The sequence below is a fragment of the Haemaphysalis longicornis genome, unplaced genomic scaffold (assembly GCF_048455015.1).
Source record: "Haemaphysalis longicornis isolate Haplotype H1 unplaced genomic scaffold, Haemaphysalis longicornis Haplotype H1 scaffold_6, whole genome shotgun sequence".
NCBI lineage: Eukaryota > Metazoa > Arthropoda > Arachnida > Ixodida > Ixodidae > Haemaphysalis > Haemaphysalis longicornis.
In genome coordinates, this window is record NW_027526407.1 from 74,660,130 (window position 1) to 74,679,204 (window position 19,075).

Consider the following 19,075-nt stretch of genomic DNA (forward strand, 5'->3'; position numbering starts at 1 on the left):
ATGTGTGTGTGTGTGTGTGTGTGTGTGTGTGTGTGTGTGTGTATATGGGTATGAGCCGGAAGTATCTGGCAATCATCATCGGTGTGCGTCTGTCTTTCGCGTCTACAACTCAGTTGTGGTTAAAGCTCATTTCGATATGTAATAGTAGGTATTTCTTGGATGTTGCTCCTGACAGGGGTCCAGTTAATATTGTAGCGATCAGAAGGCAGTATACCCTGTGTTCTTCGCGCCGGTCCCCCTGCATTTGTGGACCCGTGCAGTTCCATAAATACCAGGGACTAATAAGAGGCACCAATTTCAAGTGAAGTTCACAAACTGTTTTTTGCTGAAGCACGTAGGATTGTGAAAAGAGGGTATCGCCAAAAGTGGTACGTAAGGATACCACGAAGGCTGTCCACCCCTTAGGTTATGCGCCTGTGTACCATGCACAGCTTTCAGAGCTTTTAAAAATTGCCATGAAAGAGAGAGAAAAGTTTATTGGCAGGAGACTTCCATCAGTACTCCGGAAAAGGCATCTATTTAATGACTTTTTTTTTTTCAGATTGTAAAAGTGAAGTGCCGTAGAGGTAAAGAGAAACGGACTATATAAAGGGGCACCGCCCTCAGCTCATGTCGTTTTGAGAGCACGTTTCGCGACAGAAACAGAAACACGCATTTTTATGTCGCTTCAAAAAAGGAATACAGCGAGAGAGAGAGAGAGAGAGAGAGAGAGAGAGAGAGAGAGAGAGAGAGAGAGAGAGAGAGAGAGATAGAGAGAGAGAGAGAGAGAGAGAGATGAGTCTTTATTCGTGGCCGGCGGGCTCTAGGCCTGTTAAGGGAGGGGGGAGGAAGTAAGTTAAAAATGTGTGTAAAGTAGAAAGAGTTCTTGAATGGGTAGCATTTTTCCTTGTTCGATACTTTGCCCATGCCAAGGGGCGTGTTCCAGCGGACCATAAAGGGGACATAAAGACAAAATACATATTTGTTTTACTCAAAAGATTTGGTGTTTTATAGTGCCCCTAGCGCTTGTCCGACAGCAAACGATGCTTTATTCACTGAGAAATGAAGCAATTTAAGCCAAAATTTTGATTCTCCCGCTGAATCGTGTGTTTCTTAACGTCTGACATGACGTATCCAGGGCCGGTGCTTAAGCGAACGTTAGTATGCTGACTATAGACCTGCAACAAACAGAAAAACACCTTGTTTACCGTCAGTCCTCCTAGATGGCGCCACCATACCGCTCAGGACTGCTGTCCACCCTTGCTATGTTTTCGACCAGATTTGTACCTGGCTAATTTTTGCGACAGTTGATAGCACTCGTTTCGTCAAACATTGGGTATTCGCGACAAACAGGATCACAGAAGGCAATCTTGCTTATGCCAGTGGGTGAGTGTAAGCTCAATGAGCCGGACGGCTGTGAAGCTATAACCGGCGTAGTGCGCGCAGTACGCTCTATCGCTTGTATGTTTACGTGTGCCTTCGTAGCTTTCATTGTTTACACCACCATTCTTACTGCTATTAAAATAATACGCATTAAATTTTGTGGGGAGCGCTTCGGCGCCCCTCGCCACGAGCTCTCTCCTCGGGCCCTCTCCGCCGCCGGTCACCCACCGGCCACGCATGGCCTCCAAGATTCCCCCGCGGACACTTTGCTGCCGCGGGACCTGGGGACGTCGGGCCCCGAGAGATGGCGCTGGCGGACACGGAGCAGAAGCAGCGATGGGGAGGAGCGGGCGGTGGGGCTGAAGAACCGCGCGCGGGGACTCGAACTCGGGACGCGAAGTGTTCTTGGTTGGCGTGTCTGTGTGTGTATGCCCGGACGGGCGACAGCGCGTTGGAAGATGTAAGTAAAGAGTTCTTTCACGCAACCGCAGTGTGCCTCATTCCTTGGCATGCCGTAGAGAGCAGGCCCACAATTTAAGCGCAAATACCCCGTTCTGCCAGCTTATAATCCCTGCCTAACTTGCGTTTGCTTTAGACGGCCTCAGCCAATCACACAGCTGCCCATAATACGTCATAGGTTCTAGTGCGGGAAATGAACTACTGGGTTGCATGGCCATTCTCCTATTCGTAATTATTCAGCTAATTTGAGTGAAGCTTGAGCTAAAATATGAGATCAGTGCTGTTCTAACGAGGCAATCCTTCGACTGAACCAAACTTGCATCTTGTCATTGTGGCCCCTTTACGCAAAGCCACGCGCACTTCGGCTGATTTTATCAATGTGTGAGCAACAGGTGGGGCCGTGGGGAATTTTTTTGTGTGTGTCGCTTGGCAAAGCCGCGTCGATCGGTAAACAGAGCGAGCGACAGCAGAGCACAGAACTAGAGTGGAAAGAGCGCGAAAGGTGTGGTGCTTGCGAGATGGAAAACAGCTTCTTTTGCAACGGTGCCGTCGTTGCGATGTTGACGTGAAGGGAAAGCGCGGTGCTCCACCTGCCTCTGCACCGCCTCGACAAGTCCCGTGACTCCCGCCACTGCTTGCACGTGGTGTAAAAAAGAGTGTGCAGCCGTTGCAGGGCGGCAAAGCGGGAAAGCCGAAGCAAGGCTTCCTGCTTCGTGTCAGAAACGTGTCGGAAAATGTACTCATTGAATGGATGAAAAACCAGCGGTAAACACAGGACACAGTAGGAGAAAACGAAGGGACAAGGTGGCACTAACAACTGAACGAACAAGGCACTTGAAAGCTTAGAAATACCTTCCGGCAACAGCATTGCGCATGTGGGAATAGTCATGCATCGCATGAACGGAATGTTATCAAGCAACCACAGCGTTTTGAAATCTCAGCTCTTTGCTAGGCAGGAGCAATGACGTGTCACTGACGCAATTGCTTCCCCCTTTCATTACCCTTTCATCCGTTAAGCCTTAATAAGATCAAAACATGTTCTGGGCTGTGTTGCGCATGCGCAGTGACATCTTCCTGTCGACTGCGCCAATTATAGGGCAGCTTGCACAGCCCACTGATACAATGGCAGCACCCAGGACGAAGATAAAAGAGTCTATAGAAAGCCTCCAAAATTTCCCTTTGGGTTTTGTACTCATGTACTCATTCTGCGGCTGAGACTGGACGAATGTGGTGAATCACTGGCCAAAACGTTTCTTATCTAGATCTAGATGCGTGGTCTTCTAATCGAGGAGGTTTATTTTAGGTTCCCACCGGCAGGAAAGTTACCACCGGCAGTAGCGTCAGTCGCCGCCGCGTCATTGCGTGCAAAGCCGGATCGCTCTCCGTCAATGAGAAAAGGATTGAGACCGGCGAAAACCGGACAACGGAAGGATTGCATGATTGAACCCAATAATATTGCAGACGGTCTTCGCAACACCGTACGCCGATCGTAACAACAGTAAAATCAAATTCGTGAGCCGTCCAGTAACACTTACAAGGAACCCCTGTGTGTATTTCCAGGTTGGTCGGGCATATTCCTGATCATAGCATCGGCGTTCGCCTCGGGCTACTGCGGCTGGAGGCTGGGAGCCTGCTGGACCATATTGGAGGAGCGCTGGGACATGTACAGGGGACACGTACGAGACCCCTACCCGGCGATTGCTTTCCGGGCGTACGGGAAGTACGCAAGGTGCGACACGCTTTTGCTTCTCTGTTGCCATCACACATAGTTTCTTTCTATGTACACTAGAGAGGAATCTGGCGCCAGCGACCGACTATGCGGTTCATATCGAGGCCGCCTGTGTAGTCGTGGAGCGCCATTCATTTCATTCATTCATTCATTCATTTTTATTTCTTCAAACATGGGTTTACAGAAGACTGAAGAGATCATCTGGGCCCTTAGCAGTAATGCTAGTGCCGGGCCCATGCAGTTGATACATTTATAACATTTCAAGCACTCAGTTACACTACATGTAGAAACGAAAGAATACAAAAAAAAGCAAACTATAGCATACGCAAAATATACGGTTTATAGCATGACACAAAGAAAATATCTCGTAAACACAATGAAACAATACTCGCGTACAGAGTTCATCAGATATTAAACACAGGAATTATACCAGAAAACATATATTTGAAAAAAACGTTACGAAAAATGAATGATTTCTTGCGTACACAGCTGATTATAAAGTAAAGTTTCGGTGATTAAATAAGCGATGTAAGCTCCTTACATTGCATGTTATAATTGCACATTGCACATTACATTATAACGTGCGCTTGCATTATTTTTGTCATTGGCTTGTATCGAAACGTTTTGGTGGCCGTATATTCGAACAGTGCCACAAAAACACAAAGAGTGGCGTCTTATAATATAAGTGGAGAATAGTATGGGCTAGTTAGTTGGTCGTGTTTTAAAGGTAAGGAAAAAGGAAGTAAAGCGTATTTTAGCCGGAACGGTTCTGCCTACTGTTCTTCAGGTCAAGCTGTCAGTCAACAACGATGTTAATATTTTGGGGGAAACTCATTAGAGAGCCTTATTTTATTATTTTACCATTATTTCAAATAATAAGCTGTTCGAAGAGCTTGGAAATGTTTTTGAGCGTGCCTATGACAACGTCGCCTTCGGGGTGAACCGGTGCAGCGACCGTCAGCTACAGTGTAACAAAACTTGTTGGTGAGGAAGTTGGTTCATACTTGAAGAAAAAAGAAAACGTGGCGTTAAAAAGTCGTGGACGAAGACAAGATAGGACGGACACAGGCGCCCGCATCTGTAGAATCTTGTCTTCGTCGAAGTACGTTTGGTTTCTTTTTTTTTTCTTTTTTTTTCATCAGCTACAAGCTTCGCGGTGGTATATTACCCGCACAGTCATACGTTCCTTCGGCTCCGGCATGACCAACGTTAGGTACGATCACGCACTGCCTGCTCTTTCACCGAACATGCAGTTGCCACAGCTCACTGCTTCCACAGAACAGGGTCGATTTCGGCTACCTCGTAGCTCGTAGACGTGTGAATGAATAGTGAAGAAAGCAAATCCCCAAAACCGCTTAAGAATCCAATTGCCATGCCAAGCCCAAACCAGAAGCGGTGGTCTTGCCATAACCCCCCACGACATGGAATCCCAGGGGAAGTTTCCTCTCTAGTATACTTACTAAGAAATCGGGCGAGAGGACAGCCCAGACTGCCTTCTGTGCGGTTGTCCTGAGACTATCGAACATTTGCTTAGTGCTTGTCCAAAGTACTCGAGTGAGCGAATGAACCTTGAGACAGCTTTACTACGCTTGTACACTCGCCCTCTGTCCGAACAAAAGATTTTGGGCACGTGGGCTGACAACAGGAACCAAAGCCTAGCCGTTAAAGCCCTGCTAACATTTCTTGGTGACTCCTCTTTGGATTCTCGCCTCTAGGTGTGACAAAATTGAACAGACTGCGAAATAATGTCTGAGCAGTTTAGTTTTTTTTTTTTTCATGGATGATAGTCATGTGCTTAAAAGTGAACTGTTGTCATCTGATTCAGCGCCCCGTTGTACGTGAGACGTTTATTGGTTTACTGCTTGTACATAGTTCATTTGTCGCTTTCATTGTCATTCCCAATACCTTCCATATTCATTCCTTTCTCTTTCTGTCCCCAGTACCCTCCCCCCAGAGGGAAGTAGCAGGCCCAAGATCCATTTCTCAGGCCGACCTCTTCTCCTTTTTCAATAAACATTTACTCTCTTTCTCTTCTCCTTATGCCATCAACACATTACCTGCGCTATCATCATCATCATCATCCCTACTGCTACGGTATTGAGCCTCTGGTTGCCCAACGCAGCACAAAAGTTCCTTCCTGCAACCTTCAACAGCACCTCTCCTCTGTCGGATCGTTTCGCTCGCTGAGAGTTCTATTTTTAAGCGGAGTGCTAAGAACTAGTCTCCTATGCAAAAAGGAAAGCCAAACAAGAAAACGCCGATAGTATTAGCCTTGATTTCTGCCATTACAGTTTGAAGAAGCCAGGAAATTTGAAAACTGAGAGCACTTACGGGACACACAAGATAACTTGCACTTCGTCCTTCTTATACCCCCAGCTGGCTCATGCCCTGTCGAAAAGTGAAAATTAAACATGAAAGGAAAACTGAGCCAAACAATTTCACATGTAAGAGAAGAAAAGAGGGCTTCCAAAAAAAATTGAACTCAGCAGTAGCCATAAAGAAGCCTCTTTGATATGCAGTCTGGCATATCCCGGAGTACCTTAAATGTGTTGCTGCATTGTGGGCATATGCTTTAGTAACGCTTGCGTACTAAACCCCAGCGCAGTCCTTTAAACAAAGAGCATATGCTGTCTGAGATGCATTTTCAGAAGGATTATCAGGCACTAACAAGTTGAAGAAGACCCGTGTCCTGGACCGCTGCCGCTCTAAGTAGATGGCCAGCTGGAATTCCTAGATACCATTTCATTTTTTTCTTGGCGACTGCTGCAGGATTGGCACGTCTGCCATCCAGATCCTGGGCTTATTCGGTTACGGGTCTGTGTTCCTGCTGCTGGCGGCGGAGCTTGTGATGGACGTGACCAGGCAGTTCTCCGACCACAAGGTCAACATATCCTTCTGCTACTGGCTCATCATCATCGCTGTGTTCATGGGCGTGCTCATGCTGCTGGGAACGCCCAAGGACTTCGGGTAAGCCAGGTGCCTACGGCCGTTACAGGGAATCCGCTCCGGTGCCAATCAAGGGCCATGAAACTGAGTTCGTGAACTTCATGTCATATCCATGAACGGAATACGTGTGGTCCGCGCGCCTGCAGAGCCCACGTCATGAGTCATTAGCTCCTGATGGCAAAACTTGTGACCACAGCTCAGTACATGATTGTGGCTGAAAACTGAACTGGTTGGAAAGGAAAGTCCCAGCAAATAGTTCCTTAAATTTTACTCTTCAACCAAGCTTGCTAAGACTTACGGGGGGAGCGCGAGTACGTCCTTGCGCCTTGGTTGCCGCCTTGAAGGTGAACAAAAAATACATTTTATAACGTGTAATCCACAGATTAGTAATGTCATCTGAGGCACAAGAATCTTGCCGAACGGTTGGGAAGGTCCTACTCACAAGCCGGACATCCAGTGATAGAGATTTTACATCCCGTTCATTCCATTGGCAAGTTCCGAAGCACAGTCCCCTACGCCATGTGTGACGACGAACTTTGCTGTCCTGTACCATCGAGCTTCTCGTGGACCACGTTTTGTGACGGTACACTGTTCCCGTGTACCACCAAGAAACGTGCACCATCGAGCTTCTTTAACATGCCGAATACGACCCCCCTCCTGTCCGGCAGGTTCGCCGCTTTCGGTGCCATGGGCGCTACGGCCATAGCATTCGTCATCATCGTGGCCCTGTGCTGCGTGCGCATCTCTGGGGGCAGCGCCGCTTGGCCCAAGCAGCCGAGCGTCCACTTCGCTGGCTTCTTCCGCGGCTTCGGCACCATCATGTTCTCATACGGAGGAGCCGCCATGTTTCCTACCATACAGAATGACATGAGGGAAAGGAGCCGCTTCCCAATGGCCGTCGCCTACGCTACCGTCGGTGAGTAAATCAATCAATCAATCAATCAATCAATCAATCAATCAATCAATCAATCAATCAATCAATCAATCAATCAATCAATCAATCAATGGATCAACCAGTCGATCAACGCACCAGACGTTTCTTGGCTTTTAATGACTGCCGTAAGAGTGAGTGAATGATGAAGCGAGGGAGCGAGTAAACTAGAGAGCCGTACCTGTTAGTCCTTTGGTTGTTTGGTTGGACGGCTGATCAAAGAGCCTGTGAATTGATTTGAACTTCGCGGCAAAACTTTTTGACGACCATTTTACGGGCATTGCAGCCCTGGTGACGCTGTACGTGCTGATGGCCATCATCGGTTTCATCACCTTCGGCAACGAAGTGAACGCTAACATACTGATGTCCATCGGAGACGGCACCGTGAGCCTCTCGGTCCAGCTTTTCTTCATCGTCCACCTGATCACCGCCTTCCTGATCGTCATCAACCCCATGTGTCAAGAGGTCGAATCACACCTTGGCGTCCCCGCAGGTAAGCAAAGCAGGCAGTCACTTCTGCTGCACAGTGGAACATGGCCTATAGGAGTTAATCGACCAGACTCACGCGAAATCGCCAAGGTTGAGTAAGTTTCTGGGAAGGAAAATTTGACATCCATGTGGCCAATTGCTACAAATAAAAGCGAACCAGCTTTCTCAAAAACTTCGCAGTTGAAGAAAAATATGTCCTGGTTTAGGATTCGAACCCGGGACCACTACCTAACTAGGGCAGTCGCTCCACCAGCTGAGCTGATCAGGAGACTAGCCGTTTGTAGCGCGAGGGCGAATTGATCACTAACTCTAAGTGATGGTAAGGTGTTAATCGACTCTATTTAGGGAAATTCCTCGAGGTGGAGCAAGTTTCTGCGAAGGAAAATTTGACCTCCACAGGAAATGTAGCCAACGGCTACAAAGAAAAAATTACATTTCAGCTGGATGTCAATTTTTTCTTGGCATGGCGTATTAAAACAAAGAAGGAACACTACGGGAGCGTAAGGGACAATGTGCCCGCTTCACCAAATTCACAAAACTGCGCACTGGAAACGCAAAAGGTGCAGAATAGTGCGTGCTGCGTGTCAGCTGAACTAGGGTCACTATATGACCTAAAGAGTACCGTCACTGAGGCACGCAAGTGAGCAACGGCGGCCATTTTGGTGTTTATCAGTGTTGCCAGATTGCCGCTTTGGCGGCCTCACCGCTCACATTGATGATGATGATAGTTGGGAAAGACGCAGCAAGAGGGCAAATTCGGACGCATTTCTGCAACTGAAATGCTGCGAAGCGCGTTATCTTGGATTCACGTTCGGTACGAAAGCCAGTCGCGCGCAGCCGCAGAGCAGGGAGGGCGAGCTGAGACTATCACGGGTGACCAACACAAAAAGTATAAGCAACAAAATGGCGGCGCCCATGAACCGTCGCAGTGTAAACGAATGTCACGTGGTGCGATCTGACCAATGATCACGGTGGCGGCGCGGAACAATGTGAGAAAAGAGTGCCGATACTCTCTAACCTTATCTAGTGACACTAAGCTGAACATGACGCCCCATGGGGGAAAAAAACAGTCGACGTCATTTCTGCCAGACTAGAGCCGAAAGCGAAGAAAGATACAGAAATACGATGGGGCAGTGACGGTGTTCTTAATAAGTATTACCAGGCTTTTGACTTCAAAGCACGTAAGAAGACATAAGTACTCCTAGGAATTTGTTGTTGGGACCGATTCGATGAAACAAGAGCTGTCGCCTTCCTCTGGGACCACACCCTTCCCGTACTACGCCCGAGTATACAGACGGCAGACGGGAATTCCGTAACGTTTAAAGCTTCCCTGCAAACTAATTATGACAAAAAATGAGAAATCATGGAGTTCCCTTAGCGGCTGATTTTCGTATGAATTTTGTTGAGAAAGTTTTGGTAAAAAAAACACAGTTACAGCCTTTTTCTCTAACCATACTCTTCCTCAGACGCGCATGCATTGGCGGTAGACTGGAACTCTGTATCGTGCACAACGTCGCTGTGATCTCATTCAGACATGCAAAAGAAACTCGGAGTATTGATAGAGTCATCTCAACGAACGATGGCCGTGTAACTGCTTGTGGAAATGTTTTGATACAACAGAAGTTACAGCCGTTTTGTGCTGAGCAATCGCAATAAAGTTGTCTTTGCCATCGTAAAAAGCGCGAAGAGATGGGACGGGATCATGCCGAACCATGTCGAAGGCCTATCACCAACTAGCCCACATTTCTGCGTTGGTTTTGCCGCAAGGCGTCCTCTATTGCACGCAGGAAAAATACACGGAACCCCAGCCGTATAAAGCTCCGCTATGACATGCTGCTGGGAATCAGCCGCCTCGGTACAGGCATCCGCTGAGGGCCCCGATGATGTGGGCCGGGAGTTCCCGTTGTTGCTGGTAGCTTGTCCCAACAGGGTCTCTGGATTTACGTGTGGCCGTGCTCTGGGGGGAGGGTTAAAGGGTCCATGAAGAGAAAATACAACTTCGTTTAATTTGAAAGAACTATAGATTCAGTGTCTCACTCAGCTCCATTACAGCCACAAAAGATGTTTTTTAACGAAAAGAAGCAAGAAGTATTTAAAAAGTTTCAAATTTTGCGCCACAGTGACGTGTTATGGGTAAGAATAGCGTCACACGGGCCAACAATAAAACATAATTTTCAGTGCGTTAACTGCACGTTAGCATTACAGCGATGCGGTCAAATGGAACTAGAGGCCCCATTACAGACGTCCAGTCATGTGTCGTCGCGACAGGTCAGTTAGGCGGCCGCCAATCGCACAAACAAGGTTCCGTGACGTCATAGAAAAGTTGCGGAAAATTGGCTAGGGGGTCGCGCCTGCTTCACACGTTTTCTTTTATATCCCAGTTACTTGTTCGAAGATTGCAATGATATTGGTATCATTGTTATCGAGACTAAGCAGTCTTTCTAATAAACCCAACTTGTATTTTGTCTTCATGGCTCCTTTAAGGCAGGCGGAACATGAATGCAGAGGGTGCCCGGGCACGTGCGTCTGATGCATGCGCTGCCTGTTTTTTTTCTTTTCTTTTTCTGTGCGTGCTCGCAGAGTTCACGTGGAAGCGAGTGGCGCTTCGGTCCGTCATCATGCTGTTGCTGCTGTTCACCACTGAGACGGTGCCCCATTTCGGAAAGGTACTTCCGCTGGTCGGCTCGTTCATGGTGGGCCTCACTACCTTCATCCTACCCGTGGTATTCTACTACAAGCTCTGCTCCGACTCCAGCGAAAAGGCCGAATGGAAGGACAGGTGCGTGGAAGAGGGAAAAAATGTGGTTGATGCCTCCTTCATAGGAATCGGTAAAACACGAAAGTGAAATGTGCCTGCACATGCGCATTTAAATGTTTGTTGTGCATCCATACGAACTTGCACATCGCTTTTTATATTACGTCGGTTGGCACCGCTAGCCGCGTCAACGTTAGACGCTGGATTGCACGCGCCAGAACATTAACGTAAATCCGACTGAAACCACAGCCCCTTGAAAACCGCGCGAACGAAACGGAACCGAAACCGAAATCGAAAGCAGTAGGAGGCGGGGGGTGCCTCAATTCACCTGCGTCCCGCGTACACGAAGACACTGGCATCGAGGCACCAACTGTCGGCGCTCATTAGTGTCATAATGAACTAGTACTTCGCTTCACTTCTCCTAGACGGCATCTGAAAGAAGAAAGTAGTCGGAAAGATATGCATTCGTGGGCCTCCTTGCGCTTGAATTCGTAGCGCAGTGTGCAGAGCGCTGTGTAGCTCCTGTTGCAGCGAGAGAGTTCGTGGATCGAATCCGGGCGCAGCCTCGTCAATGTAACTTTTCCTGGCGACGTCATTTTCATGACGGATATGACGCCGGTCAGATCTTGGTGTACCCGGGCATAAAACACTTTCGTGTTAAAGGAAAACCGCCTTCACTGAGAGAGTGAGGCAGTTACCGTCCTCGGATTCAGCCCCTGGATGTAAACATTTATGCGCCTTTAATCCCCACTTCCACAGCGCTAGAGAAACGAAGAAATACAGAAGCACTTTGTGTTCGTCCTTGTTTTGCTACCGCTGTAGAAATGGTGGATGGCCAACTCGACCCAGACGTGCATCCTTTTAAGCTGCCTTTGGCACGTACCACCTACTCAACTCTGGTAAAGAACTATAAGGTGCCGTTTTTGGACGGGAAGTTGCAGTAGTCGTGCCAAAAATTTCCTCTGAACTTTTTTCAACGTCGTTCCCAACCAAGGGCGCGCCACCGATCACAAACATAACAACTTATCCTAGTGTCATCATTCAGTCACCACGTTTTGTGTGCCAAGCTACGCTCAGGTCTTTAATGAAGTTCGAGGGTACCCTTTTGTTGAACGAGCATAAGAACTCCTGCAAAGGCCCGCCACTCTACAGTGGCTGCTTGCCAGCCGTGAAGTGGAACCTCGCAACCAGACATACAAGCCAGACATATCTTTGCAGTCAGAAGCTAACTTTTTTTACTCTCCAAACTGCACTCTCGCCTTATAATCGTGACCGCCTTACAGTCGAATAAATACGGTACGTGCTGTCTGTAGCGTCAGCTTCACTTCGTTAATTCCGTGTCACTAAACTTTCTAGGCAATAGGATAATTTCTTCCCAAGACACAATCGTTAAAGCCCAACCTACTTAGAAAAACTAGGTACCCAAGCCACCGACACTCGCCACGTTCTCGGAATTTATTCAGCCATGCCTGCTATTAGCTTGTGTTTTCTTACCTTGAGCCCGTAGTTGAGAGAATCCTTTATTGCATTAAGACCCATTGCCATCAGTGGCACAGATCAGTAGCGTAGACAGGATGTTTATGGACGCAGACCTATGGACATTCAAAAATCAGCACTTGTTTCACAACGAACGAACCTTTCACTTTTTTTTCTTGTGGTCAGTAATGAACCATTTTTGCAAACACGGCTGATCGGTTTCCTCTTCACTCCCCATTCCTTTCGCCCATCGTGACCGGTGGTCATCCTTTTCTAATAAAGGTTCTCTCTATCTCTCTTCGCGTTGCAGGAAGATACCAACCTGGGAGAAAGTGGTGATCCTGATAATCTTGATCGTGGGATTGATCGGCACCATCGCGGGAACCGGAGCTTCCATCGAAGATCTCGTGAAGCCCGGATCCTTCGCCCTGCCCTGCTTCATCGACCCGAATGTAAAGCCGTGACCTTTAGGAAACGCAATGCTGCAACGGCACTTCCATCGAAGCTGACATTTGGAGCCTACGCTTACCAGCGCCTCTGAATCACAATTGTGTGATAGCATGCCTTCGTACAAGGAGGCCGGAACTCCATCGACAATCGCTATTTTAGTCTGAGAACTGCTCTTGAGCTTCACGTTTGGCTAACGTGACGCACGCACGGAACGCTCAATAGTGTACAAATGTATGTTTTATACAAGACCATGCTGACAACATTTCCAAAAAAAATTTCTTCCTTCCTTCCTTTCTTTCTTTGGCTCTTAGAGGTACTGTTGGATACGCAGTGTGGAAAGGCCACGTCTTGCATCGGCGTTTCAAAGGTGTTGAGAGAAAGAGGGAGATAGAGAAAGCGTCTAATGAAACAACAGGGGAAGATGCAGAAGCGATGGGCAGTAGATGGCCATCCCGCTTCGGTATGCCGCGTGCTACGTCTGCCATAACCACCCGAGAGATCAGGGCCTCCTGGTCTTTTAGCAGCTATCTAAAGCGGGGAATGCTATTAATACGTCAGTATGCGCAAGAGCGAAGGAAGAACGGAAGGAAACAAACATTTCTCAGAATCTCGCCATGCTAATGCTACACGGTGAACAAACAGCATTCCCTTGAGCATTTAGCGAGGTGTCATCCACATCGTACAAAGTGCCATTCACAAGCAAAGTTAAGTGTGCTGTGATGAAACATACCATGGTTTCATTGTCCCTATATCAGCCATCATATACACATACGTGAACGTCGAGAGTGTCCCACCAATCACCTAGGTTAGCGAAACTGGCGAAACCAGTGCTGCTTCGACACGGAACCGAGAGTGCCGATGCCTGCGGTCGTAGTGTCCCGCATTGCCTGTAACAAGAACGCTGGTCCTGTTGTAAGCATTGACGTCTGCGATGGCGGCGAATTGTGTAGCGTGAAAGTAGGGCCACGCGTGACTACAAACGTGAATTCTACCTTCGGCATTGCGCAGTTGATTGATTGTGCAACCGCTGCGGTGACTCACAGCCTAAAGAGTACAAGGAGATGATTGCAGCTTTTGTGGCAAGACTGTTCAGCCCTTGACGGCAACTTTTGTAATGTTCGATTATTTGTTTGTGCTACGTGGGTGCGAATCTTATTAAAGATATTTTAAAAAACCTTTGGTGTTCGGGTGTAATTTTTCAACAGAGCATAATCACGAGGTCGTATGCAAGGCGATATTGTGTGCAAATATGCGTTGGTGTCCATCTGTGGTGGTTTCTAGCACCCTTGAAGGGTGCTAGAAATTCACTCTTATCGTCTGTTCAGTGTTAAAATGTGCAACCTGTCCTGTGAAGTAACGCTACCAGGAAAGAGTTGAAGAACAGCTAACGACCAACCCTTCTACCCCCCAAATATACGTGCAAAATTTCCAGATTCAACTTATGCCAGTTATATTGAGATAACGTTGAAATGCGTGCTAGTTGGTTTGCATCCTTGTTACACCGAGACAAAACAAAAAAAGGAGACGCGAAGACCAGCGCAGATAAAGATTCCTTACCGGTACTCGTGCCTCCCATCGGTTTTGTCCATGTGTAAGCGCGCTTTCGAACCATCTAAAATTGTTGTTTGAAAGTTACCGAAACTGTTGGCAATTATGGGAGTAGAATTAACTCTTGGTGTAGTCCTTGCTAAAGAAATTCTCTTCTGGAAAAGTAACATATCTGCGTAGCCCTGGCCTCAGCGTTTCTTCGAGTTGCATTTTAACAGCGAAGCTATTCTTAGTCGAGACTTTCATGAGACTACAGTAAAAACGCCCACCAAAAATACCGAGATATCAAGGAAAAAATACGGAATCGGCGAACGTTCGCGTCAGGTGCGAAAAACTACAAAAATGATGCCACACTGAAAACCAACACTGAGAGGATATCAAGAAAAAATACGAGATGGACTAGCTTTCGGGTCAAATGTGGGAAGGTCAAGTAAGTGACAGCATCAAAACATGAATAGATGATTCGAGTTTATTTTGTTCACTCATCGGCGCTACAGCCATCGATCTCAGGTGGTGGGCGACCTTTGGCGTCTTTTAGTAAATTCAATATTTCACCCCTAAAGGGCGATGTTTCGGGGAGGGCGTTCTCTCGGAACTTTACGGTAAATGTGGTGACGTGGTCGCAGCGATGTGGAAAGGGCATAGCATAGCGAGCAGGAGTGCAAGCGCACTGCACACATGCAGCAAGTTAAACTAATGCTTGAACGAGACGTTTAAATAGGCAAAGCTATTCCAAACTATAAATCTGGTGGCAGCGTTTACAGTCGTCAACATTGTTGAGCACAAAGAAAACATTAAGCATAATTGAGGCAACACATCAATACACAAGTGATATTTGCATTTTTATTTTAATTAAAACTACATCGCGGCTTGATTTTTGTGACAGCAAATAAAAAAATACGCCATGACAAAACGAAAACCGCTCGCGGTATCCGCTCGTGGCAGTGTTCCAAGTAGAAAAGTAGCAAAAGGTTCCCGTAGACTGCGCGAGCAGTGGAACACAGCAAAAGTGAATTGGCGCGAACGGGAATCGATCTTCTGGCTTTGAGAGGTTCTATGAAGCTTTGCGTTGTGATTAGGGAACGTAAAGTAGCGTTGCTGTTAACATCAGCGTTCGCGACGTTAACTCAATCAAGCTGGGCTAATTTTTTTAAAGAAGGTATCTGGATGATAGACAGATTTATTAAATACTATGCAAGACGCAACAAACCTGCCTATCTCCGCTCATTGCTATTCCCTGCGTATTCCTATTCCCTTAATGATCAACTATATAAGACTGCTTGATACGCTAGGAACTGTTCAATTTCTGAAAGAGTTTAGAAACCAGGTAGTTCACGAAATTTACTTAAAAGCTTTCGAGGATGCCTACAGAAAACAAGAAGCAGAGCCTCTGATAAGTAATTTACAGTTTGCTTACAGGAGATGCTTGGAAAGTGCCGTTTGTGGACGTTAGGGGTACGGAAAAAATGGAAAGTGAAGCTTTAAGCGAGTTAATGTTCGCAGATTAAGTGCTGGTATTAAGTTATTTTTGGATATTACTCAGGGCTTACATGAAGGATGACAGCCTGGTAGTAGAGACAGTATGAATATAAGAAATCTTACGTCTTGTGAACTACAGCAAGTTGCGAAACATTAATTCAGCATAGACAGCGTACCAATGAAAGGAGCAGATGAATACAAGTATCGTCTACAATTAGTAGGCGTCGATCATTATCATTATCATCAACCACAACAACTCTACTAAGTTTCTGTAGGACAAAAGCCTCTCCCACGGATGTTTCCTCCTCTCTTGCGCTGCTTGAGCCTATTCTTTGCTTCCAAATTTCCTTAATTCGTCCCTGAGAATAAATAATTATCCAAGGCGTACACTGGGAAATTATTCACGAATATTAAATAGTTGTTCACTTTTGCACCAGCACAAAAAAATATACAAGCAATGCGCAATCGTGACCTCATATATGAAGGCGAAGCATGGTCCTTTCCTCCCTGAAACCGCGGAGGAAGAGTCTTAAAGGGTCACTGAGACACCAGGTGGCAGCAAGTCGAGTGCAAGGCGTCGTGTACACACACTTATGTCATTACGTCCGAGGCCCAAAAACGTCAGCGCCAAGCGATGCGCGACCAGAGCTGGCCTAGCGAGCAGTGTCATGGTAATTAATCTCCAGCATGGTAATAACAGTGCCACAACCATCGACATTGCCATCTGCTCAACGCGCGACTGAACAATGACTCCCAGATATAATCGATGCTATCCGTTGACGATCCGTTGACGGATGACTGAGGCGTCATCTTCACCATACCCCATTCCCCTGGCAGAAAAGCAAGTCTAGCTTATCTCCTTTTCCAATGCTGGCTGGTACATACGCATGTAAAGTAAGCGACTTTCTGCTCCCGTGCCTTATGCATTTACGTGCTTCATTAGCCGCTGCATTCTGAGGAGCGCGGAATACATTCGACGCCGCTTTGGTTCATAAAAGACTCAGCGATGGGGGAGATAAGAAGATCCATTATTATGAATGGAACTTCTGCGGTGTTAGTGTTTATTTTGTTTTGTTACCAACCACTGCCTCAAGGGCACGAGCGCACTTCGTTGGAAAAGGCGTACCAAGGAGAACCTTGGAGAGCAATCTCTGCTCACTGACTACGTCGTTTCCATGCGCATGTTTCGATACATTTTCTTGATTATATATGTGTGATTGCTGCCTTCTGCCTGCACCTATGTGTGGGGAGGTACGTTTTATTGAATTCGGGTATTTAAACACATTTGAGCGGCACAAGCGAGCCATGGAAAGTGTCCTGCTGGATACACGAAATCCAATGACGTAATGACGTAGAACTGCTTACATCTTGTGCCGTTCGAAGTAGACCAGGCCGTCTATCAAAACTGCATCTGTAGGAGTCATTGCAAAACGCTAGGCCTTGCGAGATATATACCAGACTTTATACGTCTTAAGGGCGTTGCCTGCAACACCGACTCGACAGTAGCCGTAGCGACCACAAGCCGTGACGAGCAGAAGGACTGCAACTTCCCAGGCAACACAGTTGAAACTTCATACAATATTAAAGATGAACCGTTTCCCCTGTAAGACCAAAACTGCGCTTTAACGTGTTCGAGCAGTGGGCAGGCGGAACTGGATTCGTGGAAACAATTTACGGCTGCTCTTTTAAATGCAATGCACTCCTCTGCTTGAGGTTATGCAGCGTGGGCTCTTAGAAAGTGCCACTGAGACACACTAACCAGTAATCAGTAACCATACTAACACATTGTTATACTGGCTTGTAGGCATCTGCATGCATTGTTGCAATGAACCGTTGCAGGCCCTTTCTGTTGCTTCCATGACAGGCAAAGCCCCCAAAGTCTGGAGACACTACGGGGCAAAGAGGTGGAGTTGTAAGTAGTCTGGACAGCAGCGACTATTCAAGCATCCACAGGCGCTTAAGAGGTGAGATACGTCAGCTCAGTGCACACAAATGGCATCGGAGCATCCCAATCATGGGTCATCTATAGCAACCAATAAGAACGCTGCCTTTCAGGGAAAAGTGCAGCATGTCATACGACATTTGAAGCAGACCACAGCAGATTGTGGATTTTTAAGTTTCTCGGCCCAGTCTGGTTTGCGTATGGCAATTGAAAAAGTCCTGTTAATTATAACTTTCCAGGCAATGGGGAAGTTTAAATGGAAGTGTTTATGTAAGTGCAACAGTGATCCCTTTCGTTACACATCCTTCTCCATATGCCACGCTTCCACCGAACACGTTAAAGTAGACTCCCGCTAATACCAAGTCCACGGGTACCGCAAAAAACTTCGAATCAACCAGCTTCAAAATAAACAAAAAGCACAATAACAGCGTTGTTGTTAGTCTGCAACAGCTCCACCTCCATGATTCCGTTCAGAGTCTCGCCTTTCGTCCCCAAGCCGAGCGTACGACACGGGTTGCTCTGATAGTTTAGTCTTATCCCTAAAATCGAAGCCTGAAGCGTCCACCGCACAGACTGCTGGCACAACGCTGTACGAGGCTCAACCGGATAAGAAACCGGCAGGTTCAACTGGCCTGCCGGTTTATCGTTTTGAGCACCTTGATGGTAGCGCACTAACACACGTACACTCAGAAAGGATACGAAAAACCACTTCCTTGGTGTCCGTGTGTTAGTGCGCTGCCATTAAGATGTTCCCAATGCAATACCAACAGTCCAGTCGTCACTCCTTCTGCCGCTTTCTCAACTGCACGCTGCCTCAGTTGAGATGGCGCCGACGTCATGCAGAACACGACTCGGTTCTTGCGCTTGAAAATTTTGAATTTCATCGAGAAAGGACGGTCACCCCGATGCTTCTCATTCGAAATGACTTCCAATTAACCGATGTAAAAGGTTTTAACTTCGAATTATCGAGCGATTTTTTTTCCGTTGCATTTCGTGTGAAATTGCCGGGACCACTTCCAATGAACCGAAAATACCAAGTAAGCGACTTCGAAATCAAGACGCGACTTGATTCACTATTACGTGCAGTGCTCATCGATTACTCTTGTGCGGCTGACATAAATAATTGTGCTTCGCTGCGTATGCTTCGTATGCGCAAGCATATGGGTCCCGTGAAGAGGGAACCACCCCATCCGGCACGTAGTCGCCGCAATTTTGTTTGGCTAAATAAAGTTGCTCTCTCTCTCTCTCTTTCTCTCTCTCTCTCTCTCTCTCTCTCTCTCTCTCTCTCTCTCTCTCTCTCTCTCTCTCTCTCTCTCTCTCTCTCTCTCTCTCTCTCTCTCTCTCTCTCTCTCTCGGTAGTTACACGCACTTCATCTGTGTCCGGAAAAGAGGATGAGCACATTACCGTTTCGCTCCTCATCTTTCCTCATGCCATGAGATCTGGTTCGGAAACACCCAGTGCAGTGCAAACAGGGGTTCCACTACAAAAAGCCGAGGGCTTAGAGTCAC

General features: G+C 47.1%; 1 protein-coding gene across 3 annotated transcripts in view; it reads left to right on the plus strand.

Moving 5' to 3' along the window:
- Positions 1–13,773, plus strand: part of LOC144143498 (uncharacterized) — a 90,607-nt gene extending 76,834 nt beyond the window's left edge. For all 3 annotated transcript variants that reach the window (XM_077675270.1, XM_077675269.1, XM_077675271.1), the window contains 6 exons: positions 3,382–3,550; positions 6,320–6,517; positions 7,165–7,412; positions 7,714–7,920; positions 10,497–10,695; positions 12,458–13,773. In XM_077675270.1, coding sequence (XP_077531396.1) covers positions 3,382–3,550; positions 6,320–6,517; positions 7,165–7,412; positions 7,714–7,920; positions 10,497–10,695; positions 12,458–12,611 — 1,175 coding nt within the window. In that variant the 3' untranslated portion in view covers positions 12,612–13,773. The remainder of the gene's footprint in view (positions 1–3,381; positions 3,551–6,319; positions 6,518–7,164; positions 7,413–7,713; positions 7,921–10,496; positions 10,696–12,457) is intronic.
- Positions 13,774–19,075: the final 5,302 nt, after the last annotated feature.